This window comes from Maniola jurtina, chromosome 1 (genome assembly GCF_905333055.1).
Source record: "Maniola jurtina chromosome 1, ilManJurt1.1, whole genome shotgun sequence".
In the NCBI taxonomy this organism is placed as follows: domain Eukaryota; kingdom Metazoa; phylum Arthropoda; class Insecta; order Lepidoptera; family Nymphalidae; genus Maniola; species Maniola jurtina.
This window is the reverse complement of record NC_060029.1, coordinates 15,510,456-15,536,108: the sequence shown is the minus strand read 5'-3', so window position 1 is coordinate 15,536,108 and position 25,653 is coordinate 15,510,456. Positions and strand designations below refer to the sequence as shown.

General features: G+C 39.4%; 1 protein-coding gene and 1 non-coding gene across 2 annotated transcripts; one reads left to right on the top strand and one right to left on the bottom strand.

Moving 5' to 3' along the window:
• Positions 1 to 522: 522 nt before the first annotated feature.
• LOC123866536 (adenylate kinase isoenzyme 5) lies at positions 523 to 24,679 on the bottom strand. The gene is made up of 13 exons (XM_045908185.1): positions 24,318 to 24,679; positions 22,658 to 22,807; positions 20,623 to 20,733; positions 17,571 to 17,713; positions 12,472 to 12,654; positions 4,801 to 4,915; positions 4,262 to 4,500; positions 3,696 to 3,826; positions 3,335 to 3,554; positions 2,601 to 2,765; positions 1,968 to 2,115; positions 1,540 to 1,718; positions 523 to 999 (listed from the first exon to the last, which is right to left on the bottom strand). The coding sequence occupies exons 1-13, from the start codon at positions 24,337 to 24,339 to the stop codon at positions 880 to 882; spliced, it is 1,926 nt and encodes a 641-aa protein (XP_045764141.1). The 5' UTR covers positions 24,340 to 24,679; the 3' UTR covers positions 523 to 879.
• Positions 11,730 to 11,803, top strand: Trnai-aau. The gene has a single exon. It is a non-coding gene; the product is annotated as a tRNA-Ile (tRNA).
• Positions 24,680 to 25,653: the final 974 nt, after the last annotated feature.

The window sequence follows — 25,653 nt, the reverse complement described above, 5'->3', positions numbered from 1 at the left end:
ATTTTTACAAATTTAAAAAATAATTCTAAATTCTGCATTATTTTTATATTATTAATTTAATACCTATTAAGAATACTATTATTTTATATCGTTTATAGTCTGTAAGGGGTGAACTAATATACTGCGCCGTGCAAAGCACGAATCATACTGTACCCAATAATCACACTAATATTATAAAGGCGAAAGTTTGTATGTGTGTGTGTGTGTGTGTGTGTGTGTGTGTGTGTATGTTTGTTACTCCTTCACGCAAAAACTACAGGATGGATTTGGCTGAAATTTGGAATGGAGATAGATAATATCTTGGATTAGCACATAGGCTACTGTTTATCCCGGAAAATCAAAGAGTTCCCACGGGATTTCAAAAAACCTGAATCCGCGCGGGCGAAGTCGCGGGTATAGGCTAGTGATATATAATATTAATATCATAGGCTGTACCCAACTGTCAATAGCTGGATCTCCTCATCCAGCTATTGACAGTTGGGTCACACAGTTGGGTACAGGCCATATCAACCTAGGTATAATTCGCGACAGGTCGACATGACAATCGGGGTGGGGACGCCACATAAACTCGCTCAGTCCCCGCGCTAACCTGGGACAGCGAGAGTGACGCGTGGATGTGCAGGGCGTCCCCCCACCTCATACCCCGATTGCCATGTCGACTTGTCGCGTACTATACAGTGAATGACCAAAACTTTGAACAGTCTATCGTCGATTTTTAGATCTCTGGTGGACTGAAGAGATTGCGAGAGGATTTCTACAGCGCAGGGGTACGCGGTTGGTTAACCAGTCGCCCCTTCATTCTAATCCAATTTCTAGGTCGCTAGATTTGTCTCTGGCCTTACACTACAACTTAATCACCACCACCACTGTATTGCACAGCTAAATGTGAGTGTTCATGGGAATTTCACCGGAACTCTGCTCGTACAGTCTTCGCACTTGGTCGTGTGTCATTTGCGACACCGTTGGCACTTTAGCAACGCTATTTAGCATTGGCTTTACCTGGAAAACAGAATTTCAATTAAGTTGAGATGATATTCGTTTTTCTTGACAAGTATAACTTGAATACCTTCAAAGCAAGAGTGAATAGGCATTTTCTAGACAAGCGCGCTCCAGCCTAGACCTCAATGCTTTGTTTCTCACAAAAAAATTCGAGTGTATGTTCACTCGAATCTTCGTCACTTTTGATTCATTTTGTGTTCAGACGTTCTTCTCGAGTGAATGATGCCAAATGGAAGACAGAAATAACCAAAAAATAAACCGTCTGATGTCACTGTTAGCATCATGGCCATATCCTTTTAGTCTTTACCTCCACCGAGTCTTTTGCTGGTTCTTCTCGATAGGAACGGCATTTCAAACAAATGGTAAATTATTCTAACGATTTGTTCGCTATCTAGCTCCAATGCAAGACACGGCATGAGTTGCCAACGTTGCCGTTGGGCAGTGACCCGTTGGGTAGGCTCCCGTTCTACATCACGCCGTTGGCTATCCCGCCACCGATGTGAATCAACGCGAGTTGCTGCACTGCTGCTCTATACACACCTTATTGTTAGCCATGCCAATAAACCCATTGCCAATATTGCCGTTGGACAGTGTTCCGTTAGGCAGCGTCCCGTTGGGCAGTGACCCGTTGGGCAGGCCCCCGTTCCGCGGCACGCCGTTGGCTATCCCGGCGCCGATTCGGGACACGGTGTGCGCAAATTGCTGTACTGCTGTTCCGTCTGAAGATCAAATGTTTAACTTTATTTCTTCTGAAGTTTGCTTTGGTTAGGAATGAGGTAAGGTTATGTTGCGAATGAAGTAAAGTTTTGAAAAACGCTGAGTAAAACCAGAGAGCGATTATTATTTTGCAAAAAAGAGCCATGCCTTTAATATACTCGGATCACGTAATAATTCCGAACAGGTTGAAGAGCTATGACATAGCACAAGTGACTCGAGCTGCTCTTCTTTGAGTTTAAAAAACGACTCACCTTTATTGTTGGTTACTTGTGTCTGTGTGTAAGTATGAGCTGACTCTGGACGTGGTATTGCAGCGATGGCCTCTGCTTTCTCCATTTCTTCTAGAAGCACCCGCGTGAACTCCATCTGGACGTCTGAGGAGTCCGTGTCTCCGTCCACCTGATAACAGCATTTGATACATTATCACTTACCATCAGGTGATATTCCAGTCAAGTCAAGTCCCTGTAATAGAATGAAAAAAGAGAAGAAAAACGAAACAATCCTACCGACTGCGCCACATGAAATACATATTTAAGTTTTCGATGTTTTTGAACTTGTGACTGTTTATGTAGCATGTAGTAGAAGCATCTGTTAACATTTATTCTATAAATACCCTTCATATTATAGATTACAAATAGTTTCTGAGAACTCTTTTTGAAACTTTCATTTACCTTGTTTAAAGACCGATCTCAAATTAGCTGAGGTATTTTACTATAAGCCGTAGAAGAGTAAATTGAATCTTTGACACCAGTGCGCGGCATTCACAATTTATTATAAAAATATATAATCTTTCCTGCTGTAGAGAAGGTAAGTGATCATTTGACAGCATTAAATCTCCCATAAAAGAAACTATAACGTTTTCTAAGTACCCTATATATACTCACAATCACCAGCCTATGTTGCTGGTCCAAACTCTTGAGCATAGGCAGACTCAGTTCCCGAAACACTTCAAGGCGTCTTCTGAAGGCCGCCACTGAGTCATCTCTACGACCTCTTCCAAGCTGCAACTTTGAACAGTCTAATAAGACCATCCGGGGCGTGATTTTAAACTGGAACAAAACATTTTTTCTGGTATAAGCTTGAATTGACAGGATTTCTGAACCGGATATTTTACTCACAAATTCAGAAACAACAGGTGAAAGTATTGCAGTTACAAGATGTTTCCTAATATACTGTTTTCAAAATAAATATACCTATGCTGTAAAACTCTAAGGTTAAGTAAAAAGTAAAGGTACTATCCTTTAAATCCGAACTTCAATTTACACACTGTTACAATTGTGTTACAAGTGTTTCATGTTCTCTTTTCATATGCTACGTTCTGAACTAGCCATATTAAACAAAAAAGGCAGTCAAAAAAAAGTTGGCGTGTATTGGTCATAGCCATTTTGTGATGACCAATCAAGTGATCAAATATGTTTAGCAGATTCCCACAATCACGTTTCGAATCTGGCTATCATGAAGATGGTTTTGCTGGTTACCATGTTTTGTTTTGTTTTATTGCATATTAAGCAATATAATTTACATAAGCGAACTTGGGAAATATCTAGGTGTTCTCTTCCAGCTTGATGGGGACTGGGTAGAAACAGTGCGTGTTTTGGGCATTTATACGTGATCTTACCTCATTCTCAAATTCCTCCATCTGCTCCAAATCTCTTGGATAGCCATCCAGCACAATCCCATGCCCACTTCGAGCTGCATCGTTAACCGCGGCTATGATCATCTTGGTGACCAAGTCTTTGGGCACCAGCTCTCCCCCACTGACAGCTGTTCGAGCGATAGCGCCGTCTGAAGCCGGTCCTCCACCTGCATCTGCTAATGCTCGAAGGCGTTGGCCCAAGCTGCAAAGTGAAATCCAAGCTATAGATAAAAGTATTCACTTTTGTTTTGAAGGTAACAATATTATAACTATCGGGAAAAACAGAAGCCGGAAGGGTATCTATTCTATATTTTAACCTTTGAATTCCTGTTCAGTTACCAACCTGAAATGGGTCCAGCCATCCCTTTGCAGCACGGATCTCTCGCACAAAGCCGCTTTGTTGCTTCCTGGGCCGCCTACCACCCACAACGTTGGAGGTATGGTAGTTGTTCCCCGAACTCTTATGACCTCAGGCTGTAAGTAAAACGATTATTTTAACTAAGAAAACGCAACGCGTAGGCTTTTATGAAATTGGCGATAAGTCTATGAGGCCGTATATTATATTTTTCATTTCATTAGTAATCTCTGTTCTTCATAGATTGTTACTTACCTTACGACTAACAACTCTTTCAACATCGCTATTCACTGGCATAACTTTTGGGAACTGAGTGACTTTTGGTAACGAAGCCACGTTAGGTACAGTTTTTTGCAAATAAATAAATAATTTTACTTCGACGCGCACTGGTCCAGTTGGCACGGTCGGTGCTACGGTGGATGGCAGAGACTCATCTTCGATCTCCACTCTTGTGCCATCATTGGCCCTTTGTTTCTCGTTGATAGGTACCGGTTCACATTCGCAATTATAATAATATGGGTAGTGATCCCTGTCTGTCCTAAAATGTTACTTACCTTAGGACTAACGACTCTTTCAACATTGCTATTCACTGGCATAGCATTCGGGAACTGAGGAACTTTTGGCAAAGCAGTCATTTTAGGTACAGGTTCAACTCGCACTGGCACAGTTGGCACGGTTGGTGCTACGGTGGATGGCAGAGACTCGTCGTCGATGTCCACGTCTTGTGTCATCATATGTCCGTTATTGTTTCTCGTTGGCACCGGTTCTACGCCGACTATTTCCCCTGGTATTACTGCGTGAATAAAAAAATACCGGTTAAGTGTGAGTTAGACTCCATATGGGTTCCGTAGTCCGTACCATCGTAAAAAAATACAAAAACACTTTCAATTTTTTTTGTGATGTAACAACAAATTCACGGTTTTCGAATTTTCCTCTTTACTTGCGCTATAAGTTTTGATTCCCTAGACGGTTCTTGACAGACACAACAGACAGGCAAACAGACAACAGTTCCCAAAGTTACAATCATTTGGCTAAAAGTAGTTCCATCTTAGACCATCCATAATATGGTCTGACTGATAACAAAGACACATACCATGAGGCCCAATGCCAACTCCATTCATGTTCTGGTCTTCCACTGCTCCCAATATCTGCAGGACCGCTGCCCGGAAATCTTTATACACTTCTTCGGGATTACGTTCGCCATTCACCTGTGAATAATTAAACATCACTATTTTATCATCATCATCTCAACCCTCACGGGTCTCTTCTCAAAATGAGAAAGTCCACCACGCTGGCCAAGTGCGGAGACACCTTTGAGAGCATTACGGAGAGCTTTATCACATGCATATTGCTTTAAGACGTTTGCCTTTTGGTATATAGTTGCCTAAAACGAAACGTTTAATCAGTGAGTCATTAAAATATAGTTTCCAATCCAAATAGGTAAAGTTCAATTGCTATACTTGATTAGAAACGAACAAATCTCATAAATATGACCTGAACACGTGTTCCAAATTAACTTTTGAAGGCAACGTTAACAAGCATTTGAAGTTTTATCATTTCCGTTTCATGGTTTTTTTTATAAAGAATGTTAGTCATGCAAATCATGACTAATACTCCCCTTTCCCCTTCAAGTTAGATACAAGTAGTTAGATACAATTGTAGATATTGTACTATTAATATGGTGGCCCCTTGGTATAGGCCATGGAGTTTTCATATGAACCACAGTAAAATTATTTTTTAACGAATCAATTAATCATAAATTCAACTAACTCGCTTCGAATGCAGGTCTCGGAACACGCCCCCGCCTCGTATAAAAAAGAAACAAACTTATCTATTATGGAGTAAGTCTTATAGCCTATAAATCGGTACGCCCCACTGAATTCAGATTAAGTATAGAAGTGGTACATGAAAAGTAAAAGACCAGTGCGCGTTTTGAAACAACAGACGCATTGCTGGAGGCGCTGGACACAAAAGCGGCATAAGTGTAGAGTTCATAATTTAGAGAACTGATGACGACGAGTGAGTGGCTAAAAACCGGCAATGCGCTGTCCAAATTCAAAGCCTGAGATCTATACTGCGTACTGTGAATTTGTTCAGACTTTACTTGGACTCAAAACGAGTGTCTTAACAGGGCTCTCTCCGTCACTTACTCCATACAATCGTAGTTCCAATTTAATTTGAATATTAAGCAACCAAAGTCCATGAAATTTTGCAGACATATGCAATAGAGTAAAGAGAAGAGATCTACAGAGCGCACTTTACTTTGCTGAAACTTAAGAGGGCTCTCTCCGTCTCTCGTTTCATACAATCGTAGTTCCAATTTCATTTAATAAATCAATATTAAGCAACCAAAGTCCATGAAATTCTGCAGACATATATTCTAGTAACTAATATCTGTGCCTGTGGTGTTTTAGATTTTTTTTTTAAATATGTAGTTTTAAAATTACAGGGGCTCAAAGATTTGTATGTGAATTTTTAAGATCGCGTAATTTTGAAACCGAATATTTTAACGGAAATCTGGAAAACCACAGGCATAGATAATTAGTTCCCGGAACGTTTCTACAAAATTCCATTGAGTATGATTGGTTAGTATTCCAATGACAGACGAACTACATTTGTGTGGAGCGAGTCACGGAGAGACCCCTCCAGAGACCTTGAGCAAAGTCAAAGTACAATTTAATTTACAAATTACAATCCGGGTATCTTTAAAACAAGAGTGAATAGGCACCTTCTAGGTAAACGCGTCCCATCTTAGACCACATCATCACTTTCCATCGGGTGTGATTGTGGTCAAGCGCTTACCTATAGTGAATTAAAAAAAAAGTACTTCATAAATTTCAGTCTAAAAAGCGGATACATTTCTATTACTTATTTAGAGTTCGATGAATAAAGCCTTATAGACCAGTCCAGAATATTGAAGGCATTAAATTTTCACCGGCCTACCTCGCAGCTGGTCTGTCACACGTCCTTGACACTCACTCTGGTATTACCGTCTTATACTTATGTATTACTGTGTGATATGACCGCCAAACGATTGAGTCATAAAAAAAATAGATTAAAATCGTTTCATTCGTTTAGGCGCTACGATGCCACAGACATATATACACAGACTAGCTGACGCCCGCGACTTCGTCCGCGTGGATTTAGGTTTTTCGAAATCCCGTGGGAGCTCTTTGGTTTTCCGGGATAAAAAGTAGCCTATGTGCTAATCCTGGATATTATCTAACTCCATCCCAAACAGCCAAATCCGTCCAGTAGTTTTTGCGTGAAGGAGTAACAAACATACACACACACACACACACACACACACACACATACAAACTTTCGCCTTTATAATATTAGTGTGAAGTGTGATACACACGTCAAACTTATAACACCCCTCTTTTTGGGTCGGGGGTTAATAAATTCATTGAAATTTTATATTATTTGAATCCCCAAATTCAAAACATCTTTTACTTCGGGACTTCAACTACTTTTATACATGGCATAATATTGTACTTATATCAAATCTTTGAAAAGAGCAACCGCCGAGTTTCTTGCTGGTTCTTCTAGGTAGGAAACGCATTCCGAACCAGTGGTAGATGCACTTGACGATTCAAAAGTAGGTACGGTACATACTTGTAAAAGTTTAATTAAGTAAATAAAAATATTTTGAATTTTGATCGTGCACATGAAACACTACTAAACTTCTACTTGAAATCAATAAATTTTGATTTTACTTCAAAGTAACAAACAAGTGTAAATTAAAAATTTATAACACCCCCGACAAGTGAAGGTTACAGTAACTAGAAAAGAGCTGATAACTTTCAAACGGCTGAACCGATTTTCTTGGATTATAGCTAAGAACACTCTCGATCAAGCCACCTTTCAAACAAAAAAACTAAATTGAAATTGGTTGATTAGTTTAGGAGCTACGATGCCACTGACAGATACACAGATACACACGTCAAACTTATAACACCCCTCTTTTTGGGTCGGGGATTAACAATGGAGTCTGATAAAAAAACAATCCCCTACCCATTATTAATTGTATTGTAAGGCATCGATTTTTCTGAATCATCAGGCGTTACAAACATATTTTTCGTTCGTCGAAATGAAACTTTATTGCCACGCACAAAGTGGATAATGGGCCGATGTGAGGGTCTATTGAACTAAATAAATAAACAGGTTCAACGGTCCTTCGAGAATTAGGGTGTTTATTGGAATATCTGGGTAGAACTAATGGTAAGAAAGCCGCGGTGACTTAGTTAAATCGGTCTTTTCAAAAACCTGTATAAATGTGTACTACTTAACTACTTAGTTAGGGTTCTGTACCTCAAAATCCAAAAAATTCAAAATTCAAATATTTTTGTTCAATTAGACTTTTACAAGTAGGTACTTTTGAATTGTCAAGAGCATCTACCACTAGTTTGGAATGCCTTTCCTACTGAGAAGAAAGGAAAAACGTAACCTTATAGTATCACTTTGTTGTCTGTGTCAGTCTGTCTGTCCGTCTGACGTGTCAGGAAACCCTATAGGGTACTTCTCGTTGGTCTAGAATCATGAAATTTGACAAAATGTCGGAAAAAATACCCGAGTACGGAACCCTCGATGCACGAGTCTGATTCGCACTTGGCCGGTTTGTTTTAAAGTTATACGTGCTGAAAGATTTGCATAAGTACAAATCTGTGAAATACCAGTTCTCATAGCCCGTAAAGTTCTCAAAAGTTATGTGAAAGTCTGCAAATCCACACTTGACCAGCGTGGTGGAATGTGATACTTCCCATTCTTTGGTGGAAACCCGAACCTACTCAGCAGTGAACCGGGGATGGGTTAATGTTGATGATGATTAACTGATGCTTACTAGGTACCTCGTCCGCGTGGATTTAGGCTTTTCAAAATTCCTTGGGAACTATTTGATTTTTCGATATACAAGTGTAAATTAAAAATTTATAACACCCCCGACAAGGGACGTTACAGTAATAACTAGAAAAGAGCTGATAACTTTCAAACGCTGAACCGATTTTCTTGGATTATAGCTAAGAACACTCGATCAAGCCACCTTTCAAACAAAAAAAAAACTAAATTAAAATCGGTTCATTAGTTTAGGAGCTACGATGCCACAGACAGATACACACGTCAAATTTATAACACCCCTCTTTTTGGGTCGGGGGTTAAAAAATTAGCCTTACTCCTCGCGTATTTAACCGTAGTTATCCGCACAAATTATCACGTCATCCGTTGCCTCGTTGTGGCGTGATTGAAGGACACGCTAACAACAAACAAACACACTTTCGCATTTATAATAATGGACAGTGATATGCCTATCACTACATCACATCACTAGCCATATTGAAGGGCAAATTCATCATTTGATGCCGATCCAAATTTATTATTAGTAATTTAGAAAGTACAACTAGATAATTCATTCTATACAATATTAATATAATATGATCTATGAAAAGATCAGCCGCCGAGTTTTTTGCTAGCTGTTGGTAAGAAACGTGTTCCGAACCAGTGGAAGATGCATTTGACGGTTAAAAAGTACCTACTTATTTGTAAGTTTATATTTGAATAAAATTCTTTCCGTGGGAGCTTCACCATCCTCCTTTATTATAATTTAATATTTTACAGCTGGTCGAAAAGTAACCCTTGTATAAATTAATTAATGAGGGCTTTGACCGCTGTTAGGTATCGCTCTACCGGAAAAGCTAACGCCACACGATTTGACGTTCCGGGTAGCTAGGTACCCATAATACACAATTTGTGGTTCCTGCGGATATTTTGATTATGCTTGCGGAGATTTTTTTTTATTCAATATATATATAGATATTTCATCCGCTCCAAGAATTTAGCGTTTCGGTACAATACCGCGTAGAAACCGGTCCGGGGTGCGGATGAAACTGTCGCTTTTATCGCTTCTACCGCTTCTGACTGCATCATCATATTAAACCTCCAGATGGGATTGCAGTCAAGCACTTGTATCGGAGTAAAATAAAAATGAGGAGATCCGTAGGAGAACCAGAGTAACCGATATTACTCAGCAGGATGCAAAGCTGAAGTGGTAGGGGACATACTCGTAGGTAGCTCGAAAAATCGAAAGATATTGGGGTCCCAAGGTACTGGAATAGCGACCACCGGAAAGTGCAGCATTGCAAGTTAAAAAAGTTCAAAATATAGTATAGAAGCAGGCGTTATTTTGAGGAAGTCCATGATATACAAGGAACCAAGAGCTTATTTTGCTATAATCCGCCAAACCAAAGAAATTTGTATGGTGCAACATGCAGCATGCGACATGCACCGCCCGCCCTACCACTGAAAAACATGCAGGAAAAGCCAGCCACCAAGCAAGCCACACGAACCGCCACCACGCAGCACCACACAAATCCCAACACCACTCGACGCACGTTTCGCCCCGACACCAGAGCATCCTCAAGAGATGAAGACCTTACAATGACATTGTTCCTTGAAGTTCAAAATATCTGTACATATGATTTGGCTGTTGTGAGTATGATGCCAGCATTAGACAGACATTGGCAATGTACCTGACCGTACATCAGTGATATGGTATTACGCGGTCGATATAGTCGCGGCGATGTTTTATTGATGCGTATCGATTACGTGGCGAGCTACGTATCCGAGGTGTCACGTCACGAAGGGTTATCACATACTGCTGTCACAATCGGCACGGTACAATCGGCATCATTATGACCAGACAGCTGCTCGGTTACGGAAAACCGGCCAAGTGCGAGTCAGACTTGCGCACCGAGGGTTCCGTACTCGGGTATTTTTCCGACATTTTGCACGATAAATCAAAGACTTAAAAATAAATAAAAATCTGTTTTAGAATGTACAAATAAAGCTCTTTCATAAGATACCCCACTTGGTACAGTTATCTTACTTTGAAAATTGAAAATACTTATTATTATTTATTTGTTCATGAACACATTTTAATTTTTTTTTGTGATATAACCACAAATTCACGGGTTTTAGATTTTTCCTATACTTGTGTTATAAGACCCACCTACCTACCTGCCTTTCATGATTCTAGGTCAACGTGAAGTACCAGATAGGTTTTCTTGACAGACACGACAGACGGATAGGTGGTCAGACAGACCAGACGGACGGATGGAAGGGCGGACGGAAAGGAAAAAAGTCATATGAAAGTTATTTATAGGACCACAAACAAAATAAAATAAAGTTGTTTCGTTATAACTTTATATGTTAGAAAAACGTCTCTAAACAAATATGTTGCATTTTATATGCTACTTTACCGTGCTACTGTAAAGGGGAACTGTCACAATAATTCTACATAAAAAATTAATGCACACAACGACGGCTAAACTGACGATTTTCTTATAAAATATGCAAGCCCGCTGCTTGCTACGGACATTTTCTTTATTACACCCATAATTGTGTGCTATGAGGATTATTTTTAAGTAACTAAGTAGGCTCTACAAAAAATGTAAACGAGGCATAATCAAAGCGATTATGCCTCGTTTACATTTTTAATAGGTACGACGTTAAAAACGGTTTAAATGACTTTACGACTTTTTTAAAACACTTTAATGCGATTCTACTCTGTTGTAACTCTCACCTTTGTAGTTACTTTTTTTTATAGAATTATTGAATGGCATTATGGTATTTTTTTGTTTTATACATTATTCTGTGCAGACTGTTATAAATATATAAAACTCTGTTACAGCACTGCAATAAGTTCCATATTATGATTGTTTCTCTTATAAAGTTCTCTTATATAGGACTAGGAGGAATATTCCGATTGATCCTCGGTTTACCCTGTATATATACATATAAAGGTCAAAAATAAGGTGATAATGAATATTTAATCGTGATTCGTAAGCTCCCATAAAAAGATAACTATTAAAATTAAAAGAGATTAAAATGCTACTATACTATATTATATTATTGATGTTACTAGGTAATCTAAATACTTTTATGTTTTTATCATAATTTAATTTACAGGTGCTATAATCTAAACGAATAATCTGGACACGATTTCTACTTTAGATGAAACATATAAGCGGCCCATTAGCTCAGTTGGTTAGAGCGTCGTGCTAATAACGCGAAGGTCGCGGGTTCGATCCCCTCATGGGCCAAACTACATTTTGTAACACAATATATATATATGTTTTTTTTTTTAAATTTTATAATAATCTGACAAAATATGTCCTCTCAAAGTCAAAACAGGCGGAAGCGGCCGAGGTCACCATAGGCGGAGGTCACCATTCCAGCACCTTGGGACCCCAACGTCTATCGTTTTTTTGAACTATGTACCCTGCCCGTTGCCACTTCAGCTTCGCAACTCGCTGAGCTATGCTGGTTACTCTGGTTCTCTTACGGACCTCCTCATATCTGATTTGATCTCGTAGACAAACTCCAAGCATAGCTCTCTCCATCGCCCGACTCTGACCTTTCTTATGAGGCCCATAGTAGTGTCTTACGGATCACCTAATATCTGATTTGATCATCTGCATCCATACGTAGTTGAAATTCCTCGGACGCACGAAGCGATTTGCTTCCTCGTTTCTAATCCGAACCGCAAGGATATGGAACGCCCTTCCGGCATCAGTTTTCCCTTCCACTTTTAATATGTGTACCTTCAAGTCAAGAGTGAATAGGCAACTTTTAGGCAAACGCGCTCCATCTTAGGCTGTATCATCACTTGCTAGCAGATCTGATTGCAGCCAAACGCTTGTCTGTAAATTAAAAAAATAGGAAAGAAACTCCAAGCGTAGCTCTCTACATCTCCAAAAAGATAACTTACCGCAATGAGCATGTTGCTCTGGTCAAAGTAGTCGGCGACAGGGATCACGTTCTTGTAGAAGTTGTTGAGCTCCATCCGTGCCAGGCTGAGCACGACGTGCCCCAGCCGTGCTCCGTACTCGATCTGCCTTTCCAGGACTCTTTGACGCCAGCTCACCAGTACTACGCCGCTTATTGTCTGGATCTGTACAGATAAATGAAGATCTACAGTTTAGCAAATACAAAAACATTTTCGTTTTCAGGCATTGAAGAATTGATATTGAATATTTTAAGAAGGTAAGGTGAGATGCTGGGTTCAATGCACGCCATGCTTGGCAGGATATGCGATTTTACCTAATCTTTAAGACCAATGTAAAAACTGACATGGATTAATGTCTACCTACCTAAATATACCATATTCTAGAAAAATAAACATAATTATTATTGGCTACCGGGGTAATTTGCTAACTCAGTGATCATCACTGAATGAAAGTCATCCAACTCATTTGACATTGTTCGGTTCTACATTACTGCTTCACTGAGCGACATAAAAACAATATTTCAGAGCAAACGTTCAATGGAATAAAAATGAGCTTGGTAGCTTTCACTCAGTGACGATCACAGAGCGAATACAATATATATAATATAAATGAGATTAGAAGTTACATAACATTATAGAATTTTCTAGACATCCTTGCATTATAACATCCATACAACTTCCATGACTCATTAGAGACATTACCATACCACACATAGTCCTGGCTGCGTTTTACCATCATCGCGTGTGTGTTTAATCTATTTATCTACCTACATAGGGCCAGATATTATCGGTAACGCCACTTTCATTGTCATGACCGGCGATCGATTATTTTATTCAACATCCCTTTCATTATTATAAATGTTTTAACTGTCTGCTCCTTTTTACACCTTGGTGTGTTTAAAATTAATTAGATAATCTCTGTGGATAATTTTGTTGTAGAGTCAGAGACAAAGCTGTAGTTCGCGACAGGTCGACATGGCTATCGGAGTGGGGGGGACGCGCCGCACACCCGCACATCCCCCGCTGTAACCCGGTGCGGGACGTCCCCCCCTGCCTCATACCCCGATAGCCATGGCGACCTGTCGCGAACTATAGGTTTGCACTTTGCACCCGTCAATAGTCGCTTACACTGGGTGCAAACTGCAAACCTAGCTTTTCGCTGTTTGTAAACAATTTCAAAACTAAAACTATAAAAAGTAGCCGCGGGATTTGTAAAGAACTATCCGTACAGCCAATTTTGACGAAAATAGCTTGCATCCCGCAGATAAGTATAGACCCAAAGAGTTTTGAAAACCTTCACGCGGACGAAGTTACAGCCATTATCTAGTTCATTAATAAATAACTTTGAACAAGTGTAAATTAAAAATTTATAACACCCCCGACAAAGTATCTGAGTTTTCCAAAACATCATTTTCAAATAAATAATTATGTATCAAGGCAACGTCCATCTTGACAGCTTGACATTTGTCAATTGACATAATATTATGAACCTAACGGTTATCTAACCTTCTTTTCTACAAGAAAACTAGAAAAGAGCTGATAACTCTTAAACGGCTTAACCGATTTTCTTGGATTATAGCTAAGAACACTCTCGATCAAGCCACCTTTCAAACAAAAAAAACTAAATTAAAATCGGTTCATTAGTTTAGGCGCTACGGTGCCACAGACAGATACACAGATACACAGACACACAGATACACAGATACACACGTCAAACTTATAACACCCCTCTTTTTGGGTCGGGGGTTAAAAATGACAGGTTAACATAAACTGCTATCCCTTTCAGAATGCTCCCTTGGGAAAGTAATAGCACTAGATTTGTCAATTTAGTTTAGTTTAACCATAGAGATATACGTTCATGAGTTTAGCGGTTGCGTAGAACAGAAGCGCGCTCCAACTTAGACTGATCATCCCTTGCCATACAATGTTAAAATACACCAATCATGTGGAAAAGCAATTTTACTGTATCTATCTATATATATCTGTAGCTATCCATCGGCAGTTCGCGGGTAGTAGTCGAGTTTTAGTGCTGTTTAACTTTTTGGTCAAAATAATAATCCCTGTGGTGCAATAAAACCTTTTGTTTACAACATAATATTGTGGCAATCAATCCATCCAGGGTTAGCAATTGCCATTACTTCTTAGTCCCCATAGAGCTATTAGCATTTAATTCCATTAGGCGTATTTTTTCTACAGCGTCTTTAGAGCTCCACTAGCTTATGCCCGTGACTTCGTCCGCGTGGACTACACAATTATTTTAAGCCCACACTTTACGGCCTTAGAGTTTGAATTTTTAAAAATCCCTTAGCGAAAATCTTTGTCATATAATATATATCTGCATGCCTTGCAACCCGATCCGTTCAGTAGTTTGAGCTGTGCGTTGATAGAGCAGTCAGTCAGTCAGGGAGTCAGCTTTTCCTTTTTAACCAACTTCCAAAAAAGGAGGAGGTTCTCAATTCGTCGGAATCTTTTTTTTTTTTTATTATTTTTTAAGTATGTTCATCGATTACTCAAAGATCCCTGGACCGATTTGGAATTATTTTTTTTGTTTGAAAGGGTATACTGTGCAGGTGGTCTAAGGTAAGGCTGGCGAGCTTCACTCTTGGATTTCTAATTTTGTTTTAATATGCTCGCTCCACTTCATACTTAGGTACATTACACGTGTAACTAAACAAAAGTTATTTTTTACTTTTTAGTGTTTGTGGTTTTTGAAGTCGGTTTTATTTTTCTTTTGAAATTTTTTTAAATAATTGCATCTGCACTATTATAATATAAAGCAATAAAGTTTGTTACTTTGTTTGTACGAGGTAATCTCTGGAACTACTGAACCGATTTTGAAAATTCTTTCACCTGTAAAAAGCTACATTATTCCTGATATTTTATTTTCATAAAAATTTAGGATCTCGACGAAAATTGTAATAAGGTACCCGTGCGAAGCCGGGACGCTACTCGCTAGTATTTAGAAAAGGGAACTCCTTACATGCGCGTCAAAATAATAGAATCGATAGATACACACCCAAATATCCGGTGTTATTGTTGTCGTAGGTCGGACTACCGAAAATGCTTTCAAATTAAATTGATTACTACCTAGTATTTCTTCCCCTAGCTTAGCCGGTAGTAGTCAAGACATCCGCCTCCTAATCGGAGGTCGGGGCTTCGATCCTGGGCACGCACCTCTAACTTTTCGGAGTTAAAATAAGATATCATTTGCTTTAAGGGTGAAGGAAAATATCGTGAGGAAACGTGCATGCCTGAAAGTTATTTCTCAAAGTTGTGTGAAGTATGCCAATCCGAACTTGGCCAGCGTGGTAGACTATGGCCAAACCCCTTCTCACTCTGAGAGGAGTCCCGTGCTCAGTAGTGAGCTGGCAATGGGTTGATCATGATGATGATGATGAGTTACTTCGGTAGATATATTCAAATTGCTCCGGACCGCTACACAATATAATGAGTGGAGGTTACTCTGTGTCTATGATGCCCTTGACATACTAAAGCCGTGGATTTTTGTCTGTCTGTCCTTTTCCAAATCGATTTAATGTAAATAATAAGTTTCTCAATAGAAATAGATTCAAGAAGGTTCACGTAAACGTCTTTCATTCATTTATTTAATAATTATTATATTATTATTAAAATGTTAAATTATACCTACCTACATGCTCAAGAGTTCATGCATTATTAGTGTTAGGTATGTCTGATGTATAAATGTCTTTGTTATAAATACCAAGCGAAAATTTCTAATATTAAGTATATATTCATGAATATCATACTACCAAGTGTAAATTAAAAATTTATAATACCCCCGAAAAGTGAAGGTTACAGTAACTAGAAAAGAGCTGATAACTTTCAAACGGCTGAACCGATTTTCTTGGATTATAGCTAAGAACACTCTCGATCAAGCCACCTTTCAAACTAAAAAAACTAAATTAAAATCGGTTCATTAATTTAGGAGCTACGATGCCACAGACAGATACATAGATACACACGTCAAACTTATAACACCCCTTTTTTGGGTCGGGGGTTAGTAAATTGCTTATTAACTACATGATATGCAATTGGCTTAGTTGCCAAATCCTTTCTGAATTGCTTAGTTCAATCATGCTACAAATAATGAAAGGTCTTGAAAAGGTACATACCTACTTAATAAGTAAATTCTGGAAATCATCAACAGGCTTTGCTCTAGGTCTTTAAATAGGTACCTATTGAAAAGTTAACTAGTTTTGCGTATGAAAAGATATAGGCATTAGACCACCGTACCAGGTATATTGATGTTCAGTGCTTTTAATAGTTTTTTAATTCATTTCTTTAGAATTAGATAGTTGTTCATCTAGCACCAATCGATAGTACCTAGTAATTATTTTCCTATGAACCGAGCAAGTCTTTCCATGAATTTTTCTTCATATAAAATATATAGGTATGCTTTGGTTTTTACAAGGAATAATGAAACATTTAGAGGCTTAGCTAGAATAACCACCCAATTTAGAGGAAACAATGTACATTTCATCTTGTCCTGGTGTTATCCAATGAAACCTGTTTATCCGGGCCCTGGGTATGTGAAAAAAATCTAAAGGTCCCAACACTTTTGCATTGAAATACCTCTGTTATTGGGAATTTTGAGACCTTGTTAACTGTTATTATATTTCATTGATTTTTTCGATGTTACCTCTGTAATTTTTTTCAAATCCAAATTCAAATTCAAAATATTTTTATTCAATTAGACTTTTACAAGTACTTTTGAATCGTCAAAAGCATCTACCACTGGCTCGGAATGCTTTTCCTACCGAAGAGAACCAGCAAGAAACTCGGCGGTTGCTCTGTTCAAAGATTTGATACACAATATTATGCCATGTATAAAAGTAATTGAAGTCCCGCGCATTGCTGGAGCGAGCTGCAGGTCAAATCCACGCACTTTTATCATTTAGGTACATAATCTTCGATTGTATAATATACTTTTCGCAGGAGCATAGTTTTAATAGATTTTTGGGACTTTATCATATCTATATGGACTTTATACTATGTAGAGATACCACAGCCTCACCACTGCAGTCTGCACTAGTGAGATCTTGAAATGATAATAAACTTACTTTGTCAGAGTATTCGGCAACGTCTCTCATGGAGCGAGGGTAGCCGGAGACCAGGTACGTCTTGGCCGTGGGCGCCATCTTCATCTCCAGCATTAGAACCTCTGTCACCGTCTTGCTGGACAGCGTGCCGAAGTCCTGCATATCTGTAAATAGCAATACTGATATTATACTGCAGTCCTATATCGGAAAAGCCGTTAACTGCAAAATAAAGTTTATAAGAGTCATCGACAAATGTGGGAATTAAGAAAAACTGATGTTTCGTAAAAAAGCTTCTACGTAGGACCAAACTAAAAACTTACCAAGTAACTATAAACCTTGGGCCTACGCAGCAGTCTTTTTCAGAAACATTCATTTTTTTTTTAAATTCGCATGTTTTTGGAGTCTGAAAAATATTTTTTGCAGCTTTTTAGTCAAAGGATGGCACTAAAAATAGGTATTTCGTATGGTTTATAGACCCCATAAGCCAGCACACACGAAAATGTGTGAATCTTTGCGAGTGTAGAACTCGCAAAGATTCACACATTTTCGAAATCTATTAATATAGGTCCTTTGTCGCGGACAACTGATAAGTGGGTACTTAATTTTACTTATGTGCACAAAACTAGTAATATTATCTGAAGTATGAACACTCAGAGGCGTGTGACTGCGCAATGTACAAAAAAGATCTCAGTCTATTGTCTATTTATTCCTTAGTCTAAATTGAATTTTAAATAATTATATATATCAGAAGTTTAAAATAATGTAGTACAATATGTTAGTATTCATTTTTTTTAGTAAATAAGAGCGTATGATAACACAGAAAAACTATCGTAGACTGAGCTACGCGACCGCTACGCCACGATACCCTTGTATAGAAAAAAATACAATTAGAGCCCGATAATGCCTCAAAACTAACAGACGTGGGGGTCCCAAGGTAATGGAATGGCGACCTTGCATCTGAAAGGGCAGATTTGAAAGACCTCCCACTAAGAAGACGGACGACATATGGTGAGTCGCAATGTGCCGCTGGATTTGGGCGGCGCAAGACCGTGGCGTGTGGAAGTTCCTACAAGAGTCCAGCAGAGGACGTCTATCGGTTGTTGTTGTTGATGATGATGATGATGATGAATGCCACATAGCAGTAGATACTAGATATGATAAAGCTACAATATACAATATATATACGTTTAAACTATCGTGAGTGTTAAAACTATCGGTTTAAATTTAGTTTAAATAGAGTTTAAACTCTCGGGCTTTCATCGACTAAATACATGAGTAAAGCTGTATATAGGAATTTTGTATTTGATATCAGCGGGGGGTGTAACAGCTGCAGGGAGCTATTATAGTCATAGAGACAAGGCGTAGCAACGGCGGGCCACGTGGGCCCTTCTCACGCGTACCTACCTGCCGGCTGCCTAATTACAGAATTAGCTGAATTATTGACAACCTGTTATTAATTCCCTTAGATTAAGTAGCTATAGCCGTAAAAACCATGATAGTCTAGTGGGTATGAAGTCTTCTATTGGGCAGGTCGGGGGTTCGATCTCAGGTTCGCACTTCCTTCCATTAAATAGGTAGGATATCACTTGCTTTATTAACGGTGAAGGAAACCATCGCGAGGAAACATGCATGCCTGAGAGTTCTCCATAATGTTCTCAAAGGTGTGTCAAAGTCTGCCAATCCGAACTTAGCCAGCGTGGTAGACTATGGCCAAACCCATCTTATTCTGCTCTATACTCAGTAGTGAGCCGGGATGAGGCATGATGCAACTGAAATACTGTATCTTTATCAGAATCTGTTGCTTAGACTTTTTTGTACCCTATTACTCTATATCATCACTGTACTCACATATCTTGGCGTGATACAGCTGCGCCAGTATTTGTATAATTAGGTGCACCTATAAAATGGCCTGTATCAGCAAATAAATAAATTGAATTGAATTGAATTGAATCTACCTTATAGTGGTTGTTTGACGTAGGTACACATTATAATATTACGGGTACAGAGAAATTACTATTCTGATTATGTATTACGTGGGTACGTCAAGGTGTGTTTACCGGGGCTTCTGAATAATGCAAAAAATCGATAGCATTTGCTGCGACATTGCTATTGACTTGACTTTGACCGATGGTCACAATCGCTTCTTCACATTTTCTTTTAAGTTCAACAATAATCTTAAATCAGTGTCAACGGTGAAGGAAAATATTGTGAGGAATCCAGCATGCTTGAAAAATCTCCATAATGTTCTCAAAGGCGTGTGAAGTTTGCCAATCCGCACTTGGCCAGCGTCTAGTAGCTTGGCTAGCGTTGGACTATGATATGGTATGGTATGGTTGGATATAGTTAGTATGGTGTGGTATGGATTTTATGGTATGGTATGCTATGGTATGGTATGGTATGGTATGGTATGGTATGGTATGGTATGGTATGGTATAGATTCTCAGAATGAGAAAGATTTTTACCATAGTCCAACGCCACGACCATACTCATGGGTCGTGGCGTGGGCCGGCAATGGATTGATATGGTTGATTATGATGAAGATCATTGCCTCATTGCTCATTGCATGATCATTGCCATTGTCAATCGATAGACATCCACTGTTGACCATAGTCCTCTTGTAGAACCTTCCCACGCCACGGCCTTGCGCCGCCGCAATTCAGCAGGTAGGTAGGTAGATCTTTTCGCACAAGTAAAAGAAAAAATCCAAAAACCGTGAATTTGTGGACACATCAAAAAAAATGTGTTCAGGATAAAACTAATTTAGGTACTAAATCACATATAGATGGCGCAGTCCGTCATTAACTTGCAGTGTTCTACATCAAGGTATATCTTGAACGATGGTATGGATTATGGAACTCTTCGTGTGCTAGTCAGATTTGTACTTGACAGATTTGTTATTCGAACTATGTGCCCTACCCATTGCTTAAAATGCCTCAGCTTCACAACTCGTTTGGCTATGTCGTTCCCCTACGAATCTCTTTACATCGCCCGCTGATTGTCTCTGTGTTTTCTTATGAGGTCCATAGTTAGCGACTAAAGAAGGATTTCTTAAATGATAAAGCTCAACACTCACCGTTCCCGATGGCGTACTGCTGCAGCAGGTCGGTCATGTTGACGTGCGCCACGCCGCGCCGCTCCTGCGCCAGCGTGTCGCAGTGCGTCACCTTGCCGCTGCCCGGCCCGCCTGCGAACGTGCCTGCCACGGTCAGCCCTAAGCACTGCTCTCTACTATCACATACACCCTCAGTACAAAGCCAGCTGTAGGCTGCTCTGCCAAGCGCGAATCCCCCGTTGTAGGCACGATGGGCATGCCAACAACCCCAATACACTTGTGATGTCACACGTCCACGGTCGGTGTAAAAAGTTCATTGAAATCGGTTTAGTAGTTATGTCTAAATGTGACTCTGCGATTTGTATATATCCATCATGACTCATAAGCGAGTTCATACTCCGACTCGCACTTGGCCGATTTTCGGGTGGTTGTGCCCACAACCTTTTTTGAGAGCATGATCCGCGACTGTGTTCTGCCGTGGTTAGTTACCACCATTCCGGCAAAGTCATCCGCCAAGCAATCCGTGTATACCGATAAGGGGCATGGGTTTAACAAAACTGCCATACCCAAATTAGCCCGCTTCCATCTTAGACTGCATCATCACTTACCACCGCATTGAAGCTATAATTTCGGGATATTTTGTTTTTTTATTCGATAAAATAAGTAAGCATGCCCATCATCATATTCCATGGTAAGAGATGAGCTAGTATACCTACTTAAAAATATATTTGGTAGATAGGTCACTACTTAGCTTAGGTAGAAATTTTGAAATATTCTGCCGACAATTTGCAATCACAAGTTGCACCTTTGCAATGTGACTTTTCCTGTATTTATAGCAATATGACGGTGTTTTTACAAGCGCTGGCAACAACCGGACACTGATGGACATTCCTGTGTTGTTTTAAGACGCAACGCAGTGGTTGCGACTCGAGGTCGTATAACTGACACGCTAAATAAACAATGCATTCGATCATCGATGGCACATTCTACTATGATATCATATACTTGTAGTTAAGTATAGTACCTATGTAGCACTCGGCAGGAAATATTGTACATCAACCTATAAAAAGAGGTTTTGAGGTTTCTTATCTCGTCACATAGGAATGAGTAACAGAGACATCGGTCTATGAAGCCAAAAGCTCTTTCTAAAGGTCGATGTACAATATTTCTTGCTAGCTACTGTACGAGATTGGAAATAGGTATCTACTAGATAAATATGGAGCTTATGGAAATAAGTAAAAAATAGATAAGAAGGTAATCTTCTGTAGCTTGGTATTCACAATCAGAGAGAGAATCATTTCTATGTCTGGATAAAAGTGATTTTTTTGGACTGGTCCGGAATACTCAATGGCTGCTTGCCCACCTCTCATCTCAAACTTATTGTTCTGTTCTAGAGAAGGCAAGTTACCCAAGACGAAGATGTTAGGAACAGAGGGTGGCTCAAACTTGACGTGGCTGGATTTCTGCATGGGGAACGCAACAACGGTCGGAATGGCTGGCCATGCGCTCTCTTGGCAACTGTGCTCATCTCCCGTCTCCTTCTCCTGTTCTAGAGAAGAAGGCAAGTTACCCAAGACGAAGATGACAGGAACAGAGGGCGGCTCGAACTTGACGTGGCTGGAGTTCTGCATGGGGAACGCGGCAATGGTCGGAATGGCTGGCCATGCACTCTCTTGGCGACTGTGCTCGTCTCCCGTCTCCTTCTCCTGTTCTAGAGAAGAAGGCAAGTTACCCAAGACGAAGATGACAGGAACGGAGGGTGGCTCGAACTTGACGTGGCTGGAGTTCTGCATGGGGAACGCAACAACGGTCGGAATGGCTGGCCATGCGCTCTCTTGGCAACTGTGCTCATCTCCCATCTCAATCTCCTGCTCTAGAGAAGAAGGCAAGTTACCCAAGACGAAGATGACAGGAACAGAGGGTGGCTCGAACTTGACGTGGCTGGAGTTCTGCATGGGGAACGCGGCGCCGGTCGGAGTGGCTGGCCATGCGCTCTCTTGGCAACTGTGCTCATCTCCCGTCTCCATCTCCTGTTCTAGAGAAGAAGGCAAGTTACCCAAGACGAAGATGACAGGAACGGAGGGTGGCTCGAACTTGACGTGGCTTGAGTTCTGCATGGGGAACGCGGCGCCGGTCGGAGTGGCTGGCCATGCGCTCTCTTGGCGACTGTGCTCGTCTCCCGTCTCAAATTCTTCATTGTTTTGTTCTGGCAAAAATGTTTTTTTTTAGATTTTTTTTATTTGTTATAGGCATAGAAATAGTTCCCACTATTTCATCACCATTTATTTGATACAGAGATATTATATCTAGCGTGCTTTTCGGAGATAGATTTAGGCTATTTTTATCCCGAAAAATCAAAGAAATACAACCGGCATCATCTATAATGTTAGGTAGCTGTATGTAGGTACAAAATTTAACGCAACAAAAAGAAAAAAATTCAGTAAACTAAATTTTCTGCTGTTTGCTCAATGACTGTTGTGTGTTGTGTGTTGTGATGAATGAATGAATGTTTGTTTTGATGATTGGATATTTTTAAACGAGACGTTGTTAGAATTTTTACTAGCCGGATTATCGGATCTCTGAAATTGCCTTGTCAGAACCTTTATATTGCCTTAGTTAAAATCATAGACGTACAATTTTCGCTCTGTGGTTAAAATATACATAAATCATAATATGTAGGTGATGTAGGTAAATTACAATAAATGAATGCTGGATTTTGGGAAAAAAATTACAACTAAAAAATCCCACTAACTTTGCTCGCCACAAGCCCCGAGTCGTGACCTCAGAAAACGCCTATTATATAAATCTGGGGGTTCAATCCAACTACGCTTCACAAGTCATCACGGGTCAGGAAATTATATTCGTGCGTACTTACGTTTCCAATTAGAGTTATTTTAGGCTAACAGACCGTCTACGCCTTAGCTACTTCTTCTAATAATACAATTGTACCTACATATACTTGACTAAACTAAGTTAACAAGCAGGCATAGATTCCTTTTGTATATAATTTTGTAAATAAATAGCGCTTGTGTTTGTCCTACTACTTAATTTACTTTAGTATATTTGCTTTACTTTAGTATTTGAATTAGCTTAACGAAAATAAAGATGATCTTTTTTGGTGCCCAACGTGGTACCATCAAACAATTAAAGTAAGTAATTTTCGAGAGAATAGCTTTATGAAAAATTTAATGTATTTATGGATGAAAGATTACGAAGACGAGATTCATTTCATTAAGCTAATTTACTTTATTTTGTGTACCAATATAATAAATAGAACCACTTTGGCGCCCAAAATGGGACCTTATTTAACTACCGGAGTAGTCATAGAATGTGGGTAGATATACAACCTCCATCACAATTATACAACTTAAATACCTTCGTAGGTACTATGACTAATACGATGATTTTGAATTATCGATATTTCAACCCAGTTGGAATGAGTCGTACGGGACTCATACGACCTCGAAGTTCGAATGAAATAAATTTATTTCTTTCACCGAAAAGTGCGTGCCTTATCACGTAGTTTTTAATTAGCTATACGTTAATCCTACTTTCTAATTAACTTTTAAAGAAACCCAAAGTGCCTGCTCAGGATACGTACCTCCCTAACCAGATGCTTTCTGGTAAGAACAGTGTAACTATTTACTATACCAATAGACAATCGTTGATTTTTTAATTAAAAAAAATTTGGCGCCCAACTTGGGACCTTGACTCACCAGTGTCTAAACAGATGCCCATATTCCATGAAGGTGGATATTTTATACAAAATTTCCTCCAAACAAATTCAAAGTCCTTGTAAAGCTTAATGCTATGTTGGCACTTATGATAAAAACGTATCAAAAACAGTCCATACGTGGACAGTGGTCACACGTGGTAAATTATTGTTCATCGATTGAAGGCCGCGACCTTCGTAACGGCCATCAAAAACTAAACACAAAATTCGTTACGTACGAAAAGAAAGAACAAAAAAGAATTAACTCATCCTCGCTTTTTTTAACTGATCAACTTTTCTTTGGTTATTCGAAAGTTGTGTCTCCGGGAAAGCATTTCTGCCGGCAATCTGAATCGGGCGCGCATCGCGGGCGTCCGCCTCGGAGCAAGGTTGACGCGCGACTGGACAATCTCTACTACCCTCCTGGTGGTGGGCGTCTTATTAAAAATCTATCTTTCTATCTTTTTCCCACGCATCCTTGTTAGGACGTTTGAAGGAGACGGAGGGTGCATTGAATAATTAATTCTACGCCTCCCTGAATGAATGCGTGTACATTTACAGGGAAAATGCAAAGTTCTTGCAAGAAAATAAACCGTTATGGTTTAGAAATCCACAACTGACAAATGTCTACGAATTAAGTAGTACATACCTACGTAACTATGAAGTAAGTAACTAGGTACCTACCTACGTAAGTACTTAATGTGAAAATCCTATAGGAGATTTGCTAACATTTCTAGCTAACCAATAGTATTGTACCTATAGGTACCTACTATGTGACATAATAACACTATCCATCTATCTACAACTTTTTTGGTGGAAAATAAACTTACATTTAGGCAGTTAGGTACTTAGGTCATTGTAGGAACCTACTTACATAGGTACCAATTAAACAAAACTTGGAAAATTAATCCTTCCAAGTACCTCTTAGGTATTCGCGCCTTCCATCTTAGGCTGCATCATGGTTTGATTGCAGCCAAGCGCTAGTCCACAAAAAAAAGACCAGCCAAGGTTATACCTGCGAAATTTCATGATTCCAGGTCAACGAGAAGTACCTACTCTAGTAACGAAGTGGTCTTAGGTAAGGTCAGAATAGATATATCGGGGATTTTAGCATCACACCTGTATACTCTTACACAGATTTCACTTCATCAGGAGGCAGGGCCTCACACTAAAGTTTGTAAACACTGTTTTGTCAAGATAATAAAGATTTAGTTAGAAATTTATTAAAAGATTTATAAAAAAAAACAAAAAAACATCCAAAGCAATAAAAATAAAACTGTTTCGCTATAAAAATACGTCTGTAGAAGTGCACTGATGTTTCACTAGACACCTGCGCGGCG